This window comes from Somniosus microcephalus, chromosome 17 (assembly GCF_052327205.1).
Source record: "Somniosus microcephalus isolate GS21.2 chromosome 17, FLI_Smic_1.0, whole genome shotgun sequence".
Taxonomy (NCBI): Eukaryota; Metazoa; Chordata; class Chondrichthyes; order Squaliformes; family Somniosidae; genus Somniosus; species Somniosus microcephalus.
Window position 1 is genome coordinate 5,638,406 of NC_141003.1, and position 15,446 is coordinate 5,653,851.

At 46.8% G+C, this 15,446-nt stretch overlaps 1 protein-coding gene across 2 annotated transcripts in view; it reads right to left on the reverse strand.

The window, feature by feature from the left end:
• Window positions 1–15,246, reverse strand: part of LOC147105464 (lamina-associated polypeptide 2, isoforms beta/delta/epsilon/gamma-like) — a 61,838-nt gene extending 46,592 nt beyond the window's left edge. For both annotated transcript variants that reach the window (XM_086009837.1, XM_086009835.1), the window contains exons 1-2: window positions 14,925–15,246; window positions 6,583–6,709 (exon numbers count right to left, since the gene is read on the reverse strand). In XM_086009837.1, coding sequence (XP_085865963.1) covers window positions 6,583–6,709; window positions 14,925–15,137 — 340 coding nt within the window. In that variant the 5' untranslated portion in view covers window positions 15,138–15,246. The remainder of the gene's footprint in view (window positions 1–6,582; window positions 6,710–14,924) is intronic.
• Window positions 15,247–15,446: the final 200 nt, after the last annotated feature.

Genomic DNA, 15,446 nt, shown 5'->3' on the forward strand with positions numbered 1-15,446 from the left:
GGTCAAAGCTTAAATAGCAGCAAGCAAGACCTTGAAGAAGTATTCAGCCATTAGACGACTACAATCTTTCGATAAGATACCTGAAAGCCCGAGAAAGGCTTATATCGGACGGCATGGGTGGCATGATAGTGAGATACCGGTATGTGTGTGTAACTGTGACTTGTTACGTATGAAGTAATTACCATCCGGGAATGTATGGTGAATTTACACTGAAGAACGGTCTCAGACATGCTCAGTTACTTGACAACAGCAAGACATGAAATGGTTAATGTGGCTCAGGAGAGCGAGACAACTTTTAAAGTATTGACACATACTCCATCGAGAAACTATCTAATTGATGAAACAATCAGAATAGAGTTAAACACACTGGTTGGTACCTGTTAGAGGGATTGAAATTAAAGTTGAAGTGGAGAGTTACATGGAATCTAGATTGGTACAATTGAGGTCCAAGGAGAAATCATGTTTAGTAAAGAATTATCCACAAGATGGATACAAGTAAAAGAGATCTGGAGGATCTTTTAAATCCATGATTTGTTGATTAGATGTTAAACTGTAATGTATTTGATATGATTGTAAAACTGAATTTAACTGACTGTAATAATTGTGTTTTGTAGGTAACAGAGCGTGGGAAAAACCAGTACGAATCCAGTATGAGGGGATTTTGGTGGTGCCTCCTGTGTCACTACTACTGCAATTACCATGCTTTACGGGTCTAACAGGACCTGTCCCATCAACCAACACGTTTTTAAGTATGAGCTACACAATTATGTGGCACAATTCGGATACGACATTCCCCTGTTGTTTGTGGGTTTCAGTGAGCTCATATCACAGAATCACAGAAACCCCACAGTGCAGATAGAGGCCATTTCGGCCCATCGAGCCTGCACCAACACATATCCCACCCGATCCCCGTAACCCCTACACCAACACATATCCCACCCTATCCCTGTGACCCCACGTATTTAATCCCCCTAACACTAAGGGTCAATTTATCATAGCCAATCAACCTAACCCGCACATCTTTGGACTGTGGGAGGAAACCAGAGCACCCGGAGAAAACCCACGCAAACACGGGGAGAATGTGCAAACTCCACACACACAGTCGCCCGAGGCCGGATTCGAACCCGGGTCTCTGGCGCTGTGAGGCAACAGTGCTAACCACTATGCCACCGTGCTCATGATGCGACTGAACTCCTCCCTAAAGCATTTTTACGTTTTGGAGCAAGACAACTCGAGAATATTGAAATTGACAGCATAGGGGACAACTCACATTGATGGGATATTGGGCTTAATACATCAGCACACCCTTAGGTTCGTATTATTTCACATGCTCTGGTAGCTATCCAACTTGTAATGATAGTGTATTTGATATATGTAACGTGTGTAGTAAGACTTTGATACATAAGCCAATTGGGTACTCATGCCCATGACTGACAAGCAATAACAAATTAATTGAGCACACCGAAAGAGAAGATCCGAAGTAATGTAGAGGGGACCCCAGGCGGGGTAACATCAGGAAAGATAGAAGAAACAGAGGATACCCCAGGTGAGGCAGAATTGGAACACCGGAACAGTGAATTGAATTTGAGTAAGGGGTCAGAGGTTGCTCCTCCCCCTCAAAGGAAAGGAGAAATCTTCAAGACTCCCTACTAACTAACGCCCAAGTTGAGAGAGCAAGAAGAGCTAGCTAGATTAGTCAAGAGCCAATTGTGAGAAGTCAATAAGGATATTTCCTTCTCAAAGAAGGGAATTGTAAGGAATAGCTGTTAGATTCAAAGATGGGTTTTAATTCTTAGACCAGGGACTGACAACAGGCAAGCGGAAAAAGATAGCATAAATGCCAGCAAGGTCGAATATCAAGCATCAAAAGACAAATCGAAATGATATGGGAATGGTAAAATGCAAGGAAACAGGGAGGATAGCACCTGCTAGATAACAAGGAGCCACGAAGCCATAAAATGCCCTTGAAGAATCTTGACAAAACATTCCTCAGAAAGATAAGAGGGAGGCCTTGTATAATAGGATGGGGATCAAATTGTGTGTTTCTGTTGATTAAATGTGCTTGCCACCAGGCGGCTGCTGCCCCGTGGGCAAAACGCCTTGCAGGTCCCAGCAGACCGTTTTTACATCTTAAAAGGGGCATGTTATATTTAGCTGCTAGATTGTTTTGTACCTTTTTCTACTTTTTATAATTTTTCTACTTTTTTTTACTTTTTAATTTTTTACCTGAATGTATTTTTCAAAGTCAAAGCCATAAGCTGAGGGGAGCTCCTCCCACTTTTTTAAGATGCACTAATTAATTTAAGATCATGAAATCAATTAACTTATTAAAACCAGGCTTTTACTGTGGCCACGTAAAATCCTGGTTGATGTAAATTTGTGCAGAGCCACTGATCCGGACAGTGGCAAAACACAGCAGTAATTGATTATATTTTTAATCTCTATTTTTATGATTCAATTTTTGAAAGAATCAAAGGGGGGGCGTGTTAGGGAATATATATATAATATATATTTTAATAACATAGATTTTAATATGATCTAAGCTTAACACTGAAAGTGCCGATTTAGCTTAAACTGTGAACAATGAAAGTGCTGATCTAAGCTTAATACTGAAAGTGCTGATTTAGCTTAAACAGAGAACAAAGGAATGATTGATGTACCAGAGATCCAATCAGTGTGATGTAGTTGAACCAACCATGGCTCTGCATGCATGCTGCTGAGCCAATGGTAATAAAGGGGGCGGGTACATCTGCTGCTGTATAAGAACCAGCCATTTTGAACATGCTGTTAGTCGGATGAAGGAAGCCAAACAGTGTAAATCAAGTGATGCAATAAATCGACTATTTAAAACTTACCACCGGACTCGCAATCTTTTATTTTAGTGTGTTGACCTCAGATTAGTGTGGTCCACTGAAATTAAGTGATCTAACAGACGGGTTGCACCTGAACCGGAACGGGACCAACATCCTTGCGGGGAGGTTTGCTAGTACTGTTGGGGGGGGGGGGGGGGGTTAAACTAACTTGGCAGGGGGGTGGGATACAGAGTGGAGCTATAGTACGGGGTGATGCACAGCCAAATAGAGGAAAAAAGTCAGCCTGGAAGGCAGAGCAAATATGTAATGGCACAAGGGAGTATGGCAAGGTTGGATGGCATTTACTTTAATGCAAGGAGTCTTGCGAGTAAGGCAGATGAATTGAAGGTGTTGACGAACACATGGGAGTATGATATTGTTGCTATCACAGAGACATGGTTGAGGGAGGGGCAGGACTGGCAGCTCAATATTCCAGGGTATAGAATCTTCAGGCGAGACAGAGGGGGTGTCGCAATATTAATCAAGGAGTCAATTACTGCGGTAAGGAGGGATGATATCTTAGCAGGTTCCTCTAATGAGGCCATATGGGTAGAACTTAAAAACAAAAAGGGGGCAAGCACTTTGCTGGGACTGTACTATAGGCCCCCAAACAGTCAGGGGTGATAGAGGAACAGATATGTAGGCAAATCTCAGAGAAGTGTATAAATAATAGGTTAATAATAGTAGGGGATTTTAACTTCCCCAATATTAACTGGGACAGTCAGAGTGTGAAAGGCTTAGAGGGTGCGGAATTCTTAAAGTGCATCCAGGAGAGCTTTTTGAGCCAGCATGTAGAAAGTCCTACAAGAGAGGGGGTGGTACTGGACCTAATTCTAGGGAATGTAGCCGGGCAAGTGGTAGAAGTGTCAGTAGGAGAGCATTTTGGTGACAGTGACCATAATTCGGTGAGATTTAAGGTAGTCGTGGAAAAGGACAAAGATGGACCGGAAATAAAGGTTCTAAATTGGGGGAAGGCCGATTTTAATATGATACGGCAGGATCTGGCCAAAGTGGACTGGGATCAGCTACTTGTAGGAAAATCCACATCAGAGCAGTGGGAGTCTTTCAGAAAGGAAATAGAGAGAGTACAACGCCAACATGTTCCCGTAAAGGTCAAGGGTGGGACCAACAAGCCCAGGGAACCCTGGATGTCAAGAGATATACAAGAATGGATTAGGAAAAAAAGGGAGGCTTTCAGCAGATACAAAGGACCAAAAACAGTGGAAGCCCGAGAGGAGTATAGAAAGTGCAGGGGGGTACTTAAAGAAATTAGGAGAGCGAAGAGGGGGCATGAAAAAACACTGGCAGGCAAAATAAAGGAAAATCCCAAGGTGTTTTATAAGTATATTAAGGGCAAGAGGATAACCAGGGAAAGAGTAGGGCCCATTAGGGACCAAAGTAGCAACCTGTGTGTAGGGCCGGGAGATGTAGGTGAGGTTGTAAATGAATATTTTGCATCTGTGTTCACTATGGAGAAGGACAATGTAGGCATAGAAATCAGGCAGGGGGATTGTGATATACTTGAACAAATTAGTATCGAGAGGGAGGAGGTACTAGCGGTTTTAGCGGGCTTAAAAGTGGATAAATCACCAGGCCCAGAGGAGATGTATCCCAGGCTGCTGTGTGAGGCAAGGGAGGAGATTGCAGGGGCTCGGACACAAATTTTCAGAACCTCTCTGGCCACAGGGGAGGTGCCAGAGGACAGCTAACATAGTACCATTATTCAAGAAGGGTAGTAGGGATAAACCAGGGAATTACAGGCCAGTGAGCCTATCAGTGGTAGGGAAATTATTGAAAAAAATTCTGAGGAACAGAATTATTCTCCACTTGGAGAGGCAAGGATTAATCAAGGATAGTCAGCATGGCTTTGTCAGGGGGAGATCATGTCTGACCAATTTGATTGAATTTTAAGGGTGTGTGGATGAGGGTAGTGCAGTTGATGTAGTCTACATGGACTTCAGTACGGTTTTTGACAAAGTCCCACATGGGAGACTGGTCAAGAACCCATGGGATCCAGGGCAATTTGGTACATTGGATCCAAAATTAGCTTAGTGGCAGGAGGCAGAGGGTGATGGTCGAAGGTTGTTTTTGTGACTGGAAGCCTGTGTCCAGTGGTGTACTGCAGGGTCCTTTGCTGTTTGTAGTGTACATTAATGATTTAGATATGAATGTGGGAGGTATGATCAGTAAGTTCGCAGATGACACAAAAATTGGTGGAGTGGTAAATAGCGAGGAGGGAAGCCCAGGCTACAGGATGATATAAACGGGTTGGTTAGATGGGCAGAACAGTGGCAAATGGAATTTAACCTTGAAAAGTGCGAGGTGATGCATTTTGGGAGGACTAACATGGCAAAGGAATACACAATGAATGGTAGGATCCTAGGAAGGACAGAGGATCAGAGGGACCTTGGTGTGCATGTACATAGATCCCTGAAGGCAGCAGGACAGGTAGATAAGGTGGTTAAAAAGGCATATGGGATACTTGCCTTCATTAGCCAAGGCATAGAATATAAGAGCAGGGAGGTTATGATGAAGCTGTACAAAATGCTAGTTAGGCCACAGCTGGAATACTGTGTGCAGTTCTGGTCACCACACTATAGGAAGGATGTGATTGCATTGGCGAGGGTGCAGAGCAGATTCACCAGGATGTTACCTGGGCTGGAGCGCTTCAGCTATGAAGAGAGACTGGACAGGCTGGGGTTGTTTTCCTTAGAGCAGAGAAGGCTGAGGGGGGACCTGATTGAGGTGTACAAAATTATGAGGGGCATAGATAGGGTAGATAGAAAGGAACTTTTCCCCTTAGTAGAGGGGTCAATAACAAGGGGGCATAGTTTCAAGGTAAGGGGCAGGAGGTTTCGAGGGGATTTGAGGAAAATCCTTTTCACCCAGAGGGTGGTTGGAATCTGGAACTCACTGCCTGAAAGGGTGGTGGAGGCAGGAACCCTCACAACATTCAAGAAGCATTTAGATGAGCACTTGAAACGCCATAGCATACAAGGCTACGGACCAAGTGCTGGAAAATGGGATTAGAATAGACAGGGCTTGGTGGCCGGCGCGGACACGATGGGCCTCTTTCTGTGCTGTATGACTCTGACTATAACTGCTGTACCTGGTGGCATATATGGAAAGTCATATTAAAGGGCCACCTACTGGAATCTCAGGGAAATGTTGACATTTGAACATGCAATTCCCCATAGGAAATGTTTACATAGCATTTTTCAGTGGAACGCACAACTCATGTACGGATTATTGATGTGTTCACCAAGTGGAGAGTAATAGTGTCAGGAGTGTGAGTTAGAAGGAAAGGCTGGGAAACACTGGGCTTTTCATGCTGGAAGGGAGGTGCCCGAGAGGTGATCTTATAGAGGGATACAAGATAGTCAAGGGAGTGGAAAGGAAAATCCGGAGTATTATTTTAAATTAAATTGAGAGAGTAGGACGGAGCGGTCACAGATTCAAACTAGTAAAAGGTAAATTTAGGTCTTAGATCATGAAACAGCTCCTGGATATAGTGGAGGTGAAAGCTCTGGATAATTTAAAATGCAATTGGATAGGATGACTTTCAACGTCTTTCTGGGTGGATGAACTGAGTTTAGTTGAATAGTTTTCCTCACCCATAATTAGTGAATCAAAGGTATTTGCTGCCAACTCTGTGTGTCAAGGTCCTCGACGTTTGGCAGTGAGAAAGTCGGCCTTTTCGTGCCGTGCGTGATTTGGTAGCGATACTCACCCACAATAGGACCCGCAGAAAACCCGTATTTTATAAGCTGCTCTTTTAAATCTTCATCTGTCAACTCAGTCACATCTATGAAATCTTTTTCTTCCACGCGAGTTTTATCCGTCTTCCTTGTGGCTTTCTGTGCAAGAAAGGCAATATTAAAGCCAAGAAGCTGATACAAGTGGGAAATTTAAAGTCATATATTCTTTAAATGACCAACTGTGGTCGAGGCGCACAGCCGTGGTGTATTGCACGACCCCAAGCCGAGATTCATTCCCCACATACCAAGCCTCCATTGCTGGGTTACTTGCTGCTCCCTCCACTTCACCATCTGTGGCCGCTGTTATACCCACTAATCTACAGCTTTCCTGAACACTCTCCCCAAACCCCTCCTCACTCGGTCATCTCCATCCTCACATCAGAGCTGCCCAAAACCCTCCTCGTTGACGATGCTTTTCCTGTTCCATTATCCCCTTTCCCCTCTTGTTTGGTTTCCAATGTTTTTCATCCACCCAAGGGTCTCGTTTGTGAGGAAGGCTATAGAAATTAAACCTGTTGAAGTCAATGGTAGAGATTTAAATTGCACCAGCTGGGGACCCAAGACAGAGGGTAACAGCACCAATCTGCTTACTGGTCAACACGCTCTCCCCATTACACTGGGTATCGGTTTATAGGATTTATACTGGTTCTGACAGTGCGCTCTCCCCATTACACTGGGTATCGCTTTATAGGATTTATGCTGGTTCTGACAGTGCACTCTCCCCATTACACTGGGTATCGCTTTATAGGATTTATACTGGTTCTGACAGTGCGCTCTCCCCGTTACACTGGGTATCGGTTTATAGGATTTATACTGGTTCTGACAGTGCGCTCTCCCCATTACACTGGGTATCGGTTTATAGGATTTATACTGGTTCTGACAGTGCGCTCTCCCCATTACACTGGTTTCTAGGATTTACTGGTTTTCGGACAATGCAATCTTCCTATTTCTGTATTTTTTGGACAAATAAAGATTTAGCTTAACTTCCTTGCTATCGCACTCGATGTCACTATTTATAAAGCCATGGATCTCTTTTTAAAAAAAAAAAACAGCACTCAACTTGCCCTGCCACCTTCAAATATTTGTGTGGTCGCTCTGTTCCCGCGCCCCCGTTAAAATCGTACCATTTTGTTCATATTGCATCTCCACATTTGCTTTGAGGACTGCCAACCTTTTCAATTTCTATCCTATCCAATATCACTACAGCCTCCTCCTTTACTGCTACATTGGCAGCAACCTCTTCTCTAGTGAAGACAGATACAAAGTCCTCATTTAGTTCCTCAACCATGCCCTCTACCTCAATAAGATCACCTTTTTGGTCTCTAATTGGTCCCACCCTTCGACTACCCTTTTATGTATTTATAAAAGATTTTTTGGGCTCCCTTTTATGTTAGCTGCTAATCTATTCTCATACTCTCTTTGCCCCCATCCAGTGTCATCTTGCCTCAGAGTCAGAAGGTTGTGGGTTCAAGGCCCACTCTAGGGACTCTAGCACAAAAATCTAGTCCGACACTCCAGTGCCGTGCTGAGGGAGCGCTGCACTGTCGGAGGTGCCGTCTTTCGGATGAGACGTTAAACCGAGGCCCCGTCTGCTCTCAGGTGGATGTAAAAGATCCCATGACACTATTTCGAAGAGGTGTCCTGGCCAATATTTATCCCTCAATCAACATCACTAAAACAGATTATCTGGTCATTATCACATTGCTGTTTGTGGGAGCTTGCTGTGTGCAAATTGGCTGCTGTGTTTCCTGCATTATAACAGTGACTACACTTCAAAAGTACTTCATTGGCTGTAAAGCGCTTTGGGACGTCCGGTGGTTGTGAAAGGCGCTATAGAAATGCAAGTCTGTCTTTCTTGGTTCCATTTTTAGATCTCTTCTGTACTTTCACTTGTACAAGACTGTCTCCTGCCAGTTTCCCTGTGCAAGTGACAACATAAATGCAACTAGTGTCATATCCACTCCTGGACCATTAAAAACCCACAGCAGCAGTACAGGCACTTCATACAGGAGTCTCAGCATCAAGTGCACAGCCCAGACACCACACCTGTGCAAGCAACAAGTATAAATGGGCAGTTCCCACTCATACAGCTGGCCAATATTGCTAACACAGTACTAGCACCATCAACGCAACGAGGGGTATACAAGAGCTGAACCAGATTCAGTCGAAACTCCAGGTGCTTCCGCTGTGTGGATGGCAATTCAGCTCTTAGCTCGGAAACTCCTCCAAACTATTGCCCACAATCTCACCTTCAGCACACTAACAAAAATAAAACTGATGTTAAAAATGATTCCAATTCTTTATTGCTGGATGATTTGATAGAGAGTCTTCCTCTTTTAAAAGTACAGCCTTTGACAAGAATTTTGCTGCCTATCGTTACTATTTGAGTCAGTCAATCACTCGTCCATTACCTTCCAAGGGTAACTGAATAATAGCTGGATGGGGTAGAGGGAATGCAGGAGATGGTACAAGGGTGGGTAGCTGTTTGGGGCTGAGGACAATCATTTAATAATTTAAAACCCTTCAATGCTTTGCCACCCTTAGGCTAGGACAGTTACAGATGTTTCTTGCTTAACTATCGGGGAAAGAATAGGAAATTACCGTCAAGACATTTGGCAAGGAATCCGCACAATTTCCTGACTACAAACAGCAGAGTTTGCGCGTTGGCTTTCACTGGCAATTTATAATTTTTATTCAAAATAACTTTTAGGCTAAGCCATCCTTGTGATCAATTTGTTAGTCATATTTATCGATGCGGTTTAAAGGATGTGCACATCTGTTAAGCAACAACTGTCAAAATTCCTGCAATAATTTACAGCAAAACTTCAAACTATGAAATGTGAGAAACAGGAGTGTGCACTGATTGGAGTACAAAACCAGCGGCGTTATTACAACATCTGGCCTTGGGCAACATTCCACCACGTGCAGGTTTTACCAGAGACACATTGGAGGACATCCTGCAATAGCCACTCCCCTGGAAAGAGTTGACTCATTGCTTTGCAATCACCACCCCAAATCAGTGTTCACACACGTGTGTACTCCAGGCTGGCTATCAATCAGTGTTCACGCACATGTGTACTCCAGGCTGGCTATCAATCAGTGTTCACACACATGTACGCCAGGCTGGCTATCAATCAGTATTCACACACGTGTGTACTCCAGACTGGCCATCAATCAGTGTTCACACACGTGTGTACTCCAGGCTGGCTATCAATCAGTCTTCTTGCACGTGTGTACGCCAGGCTGGCTATCAATCAGTGTTCACACACGTGTGTACGCCAGGCTGGCTATCAATCAGTGTTCACACACGTGTGTACGCCAGGCTGGCTATCAATCAGTATTCACACACGTGTGTACTCCAGGCTGGCTATCAATCAGTCTTCTTGCATGTGTGTACGCCAGGCTGGCTATCAATCAGTGTTCACACACGTGTGTACTCTAGGCTGGCTATCAATCAGTGTTCACACACATGTACGCCAGGCTGGCTATCAATCAGTAGCCACACACGTGTGTACTCCAGGCTGGCTATCAGTGTTCACACACGTGTGTACGCCAGGCTGGCTATCAATCAGTCTTCTTGCACGTGTGTACGCCAGGCTGGCTATCAATCAGTGTTCACACACGTGTGTACGCCAGGCTGGCTATCAATCAGTGTTCACACACGTGTGTACTCTAGGCTGGCTATCAATCAGTGTTCACACACGTGTGTACCCCAGGCTGGCTATTAGTGTTCACACACGTGTGTACTCCAGACTGGCTATCAGTGTTCATACACATGTACTCCAGGCTGGCTATCAGTGTTCTTGCACGTGTGTACTCCAGACTGGCTATCAGTGTTCACGGACGTGTGTACTCCAGGCTGGCTATCAATCAGTGTTCACGCACGTGTGTACTCCAGGCTGGCTATCAATCAGTGTTCACGCACGTGTGTACGCCAGGCTGGCTATCAATCAGTGTTCACACACGTGTACGCCAGGCTGGCTATCAATCAGTATCCACACACGTGTGTACTCCAGACTGGCTATCAATCAGTGTTCACACACGTGTGTACTCCAGGCTGGCTATCAGTATTCACACACGTGTGTACTCCAGGCTGGCTATCAATCAGTCTTCTTGCACGTGTGTACGCCAGGCTGGCTATCAATCAGTGTTCACACACGTGTGTACGCCAGGCTGGCTATCAATCAGTGTTCACACACGTGTGTACTCCAGACTGGCTATCAGTGTTCACACACGTGTGTACTCCAGACTGGCTATCAGTGTTCACACACGTGTGTACTCCAGACTGGCTATCAGTGTTCACACACGTGTGTACTCCAGACTGGTTATCAGTGTTCACACACGTGTGTACTCCAGGCTGGCTATCAATCAGTCTTCTTGCACGTGTGTACGCCAGGCTGGCTATCAATCAGTGTTCACACATGTGTGTACGCCAGGCTGGCTATCAATCAGTGTTCACACACGTGTGTACTCCAGACTGGCTATCAGTGTTCACACACGTGTGTACTCCAGACTGGCTATCAATCAGTGTTCACACACGTGTGTACTCCAGACTGGTTATCAATCAGTGTTCACACACATGTGCACTCTAGGCTGGCTATCAATCAGTGTTCACACACGTGTGTACCCCAGGCTGGCTATCAGTGTTCATACACGTGTGTACTCCAGACTGGCTATCAGTGTTCATACACATGTACTCCAGGCTGGCTATCAGTGTTCTTGCACGTGTGTACTCCAGACTGGCTATCAGTGTTCACGCACGTGTGTACTCCAGGCTGGCTATCAGTGTTCATACACGTGTGTACTCCAGGCTGGCTATCAATCAGTGTTCACACACGTGTGCACTCCAGGCTGGCTATCAGTGTTCTTGCACGTGTGTACTCCAGGCTGGCTATCCATCAGTGTTCACACACGCGTGTACTCCAGGCTGGCTATCAATCAGTGTTCACACACGTGTACTCTCCAGACTGGCTATCAATCAGGATTAGGAGCCCTGTCTGTCTTTCCCCTTCCTAACTGGGGCACTGAGGCCAATTGTAGTGCCAAGTGGGGCGGAGCTAAGGCCAGAGTTCAGAATTGGGGAAATGGCACAGCACAGTCCCGACAACACCATCCAGCGCTCTGATAGCCACCGTGTCAGACTCAAAACAGCAACACGATCAGGAATTTAAAAGTTAAGTGAGCAAGTGCTGAAAAGCCACCTGAACACACATTAGCAACCCGCCAGCACTGGGTTTGGGGTTCAGTGACACTGCTTTTGGGCTTGGAGTGTCCATATTTCTAAATGTAATCCAGATAATGGAAGTCTCAAAGCTGCAACGTAATATTCATCAGCTTTGTAAGTTGGTACAAGCGACAAAATTTAACGTCAGCTGATCTTTTGGATGAGCCGTTAAACTGAGGCAGTCTGCCCTCTCAGGTGGATGTAAAAGGTCCCATGGCACTAGTCAAGGAGGAACAGGGGAGTTAACCCTGGTGTCCTCACCAATATATTTATCCCACAATCAATATCACTGAAACAGATTAGCTGGTCAGAATCACATTGCTGTTTGTGGGAGCTTGCTGTGCATAAATTGGCTGCCGCATTTCCTACATTACAACAGTTACTACACTTCAAAAGTACCTCATTGGCTGTAAAGCGCTCTGGGATGTCCTGAGGTCGTGAAATGCGCTAATTAAATGCAAGTCTTTCTTTACCATTAAAATATTTTGTAACCCCAGAGTTTTGATCAGTTTTAATATTTTCTGCTTTGGATAAATCTCATGTTCAATTAAAACCAAAACATTATAAACTGGGGGCAGGCATGAGAGATGAACAGCGAACTTGGGATTGCAGATACATCACAACACTGAGCAGGAGTTGGCTTTAAACCAGTGTTGTTCAATAGAAATTAGTGATGACATACAGGTGTGGCTATGGCCACAGTTTTAGCCACAGGCACTAATTTTGGTAGAAAACGTCTTACATACAATACAGTAAATGTACTTCACACATGTGTATTTACTGATAAAATATCCACCACCATTCAGTAACCAAGTAAAGCACTCAAACAAAACACTCGCACACTCTAGTTTGTCCTACCATTTTACCAACAAACACACAAAAAGGTTAAAGTTCACGTACATACACCGTGCCAATAGGAGTATTGAGATCACAGGCCCAACGACTGTATCCATTGCTCATTTTTATTTACTAATCAGAAATGCAAGTAGCCACATCTGGATTCCTAATTAGCCACATGTGGCTAGTGTATTGAACAACACGGATTTAAACTCAGTTACCCATGCACCATTACAATTGCAAAATACTGCAGATGTTGGAAAACTGAAACACCACAAAACTCTGGAAAAACTCAGCAGGCCAGGCAGCATCCGTGGAGAGAGAAACAGTTAACGTTTCAGGTCTGGGACCCTTCATCAGAATTTGGGTCCCAGACCGGAAACGTTAACTCTGTTTCTCTCTCCACGGATGCTGCCTGGCCTGCTGAGTTTTTCCAGCGTTTTCTGTTGTTATTACCCATGCACCATGTTAATTTCCAACAACTTGCGTACATGTGGAAACGGACGCTGTGTTTTCAGATGATGTCACCGAGGGGTAGCATGTAGATGAGAAGTAGGAAGGGGGCCAAGGATAGATCATTGGGGACACCTGAGGTAACGGTGCGGGAAGAGAAGCCATGGCAGGTGATGGCTGTGGCTGGATAGAAAGAGATGGAACCAGGCAAGGACAGTCTCACCCATCTGGACAACGGAGGAAAGGTGTTGGAGGAGGATGGTGTGGTCAACTGTGTCAAAGGCTGCAGACATGTCGAGAAGGATGAGGGTGGATAGTTTACCACAGTCATACAGGGTGTCATTTGTGACTTTGATAAGGGCTGTTTCAGTGCTGTGGGAGGGGCGGAAACCTGATTGGAGGGATTCAAACATGGAGCTGTGGGAAAGATGGGCACGGATTTGGGAGGCGACAACACATTTGAGGATTTGAGGAAAGGGAAGTTGGAATGGAGCGGTAGTTTGCAAAGATTGTGGGATTAAGGGTGGGTTTTTTGAGGAGGGAAGTGATGACGGCAAATTTGAAAGGGAGGGAGACAGTACCCGAGGAGAAAGAACCGTTATTATCAGCCAACATGGGGGCCGGGGCGAATGGAAGTTGGGTGGTCAGCAGTTTGGGGGAATAGGGTCGAGGGAGCAGGTGGTGGGTCTGCTGGACAAGGCCAGCAGATATAGGAACGTTATGTTTCTCTCTCCCCGGATGCTGCCTAGCCTGCTGAGTGTTTCCAGCATTTTGTTTTTGTTCCGGATTCCAGCATCCACATTATTTTGCTATTGTACAGTTCAAATTATAGATCATATACATTATAGATATTGCAGAAAATGTTCAAAAAGTTAACAGAACAGGGCAGATTTTAAATCAAAACTTTTGAGATCGCTAAATGTAAATAGTCAACATCAGGAAAATGTGAGGCGAGATTCAACGCTCAGACAGAAAACGCAAATTAATTTTAGCAATAAAAAGGCTGGAGCTGCTTTTTTAAATGGGCGTCACTTCAAATAATTGACAGCCAGTTATTCGCGGGAGGAACTTTACAAAAATTTTGCACATCGCTAATGGATATATTTCACCGGCGATGCAAAATGCAGAAGCGCCAATGGGACAAGGGGGATTGCAGACCCTGGCAGAGCTGTAGTTAAAGCAGCGGATCAGCAATCCCACAGCGCCCAGCCCGCCTGTACATGGCCGGCACGGCGGAAGCGGCACTTTCAGCGGGAAAGCGGCAAATGTTCCAATGTGGCACCGACCGAATGGAGCCCGGGGGCCCGTCCCAACCCAGAGCCCAGTCCGGGGGCCCGTCCCAGCCCAGAGCCCAGCCCGGGGGCCCCGTCCCAGCCCAGAGCCTAGCCCGGGGGCCCGTCCCAACCAGGCCCGGAGCCCAGTCCCAGCCCGGGGGCCCGTCCCAAACAGGCCCGGGGGCCCGTCCCAACCCAGAGCCCGTCCCAACCAGGCCAGGGGGCCCGTCCCAGCCCAGAGCCCAGCCCGGGGGCCCCGTCCCAGCCCAGAGCCTAGCCCGGGGGCCCGTCCCAACCAGGCCCGGAGCCCAGTCCCAGCCCGGGGGCCCGTCCCAAACAGGCCCGGGGGCCCGTCCCAACCCAGAGCCCGTCCCAACCAGGCCAGGGGGCCCGTCCCAGCCCAGAGCCCGTCCCAACCAGGCCAGGGGGCCCGTCCCAGCCCAGAGCCCAACCCGGGGGCCTGTCCCAGCCCAGAGCCCAACCCGGGGGCCCGTGCCAGCCCGGGAGCCCAGCCAGCCCGCCTCACCTTGCCCGAGCGGCCCCGGCCCGCGCCCTCCTCCTCATCGCTGGAGAACTCGGCGCTGCGGCTGCTGTTGCGGGCCGTCAAGTGCTGGCGGTACAGCTGCACATACACGTCCTTGCGGTGCTCGCCCAGCGGCAGGCTGACGCTGTGGGCCACCAGCTCGCTCTTCAGCCGCTCCTTGGTCAGCACCGACGGGTCCTCCAGGTACTCGGGCATGGCTGTGGCGCTCGGTGTGTCGGCTCGGGGCGGGCAGGGTACGGGAGATCGGCGCCGGGCGGACAGTCAGACACTAGGCCGCAGGGGCTCCCGCTCAAACACTCCGCAGCGCCGCCATTGGCTCCTGCGGCCCAGCAAAACACACCGCCATTGGCGAGTTTATAAAGTGGGCGGCGCCGTTACCAAGGGCGACCAGCGGGCAGTAGGCCCGGCCACTGATGATTAATATATAAAGAGAGGGAAATCTGGAGACACTCAGCAGGTCAGGCAGCATCCTTGGAGCGAGAAACAGAGTTAACGCTTCAGGTC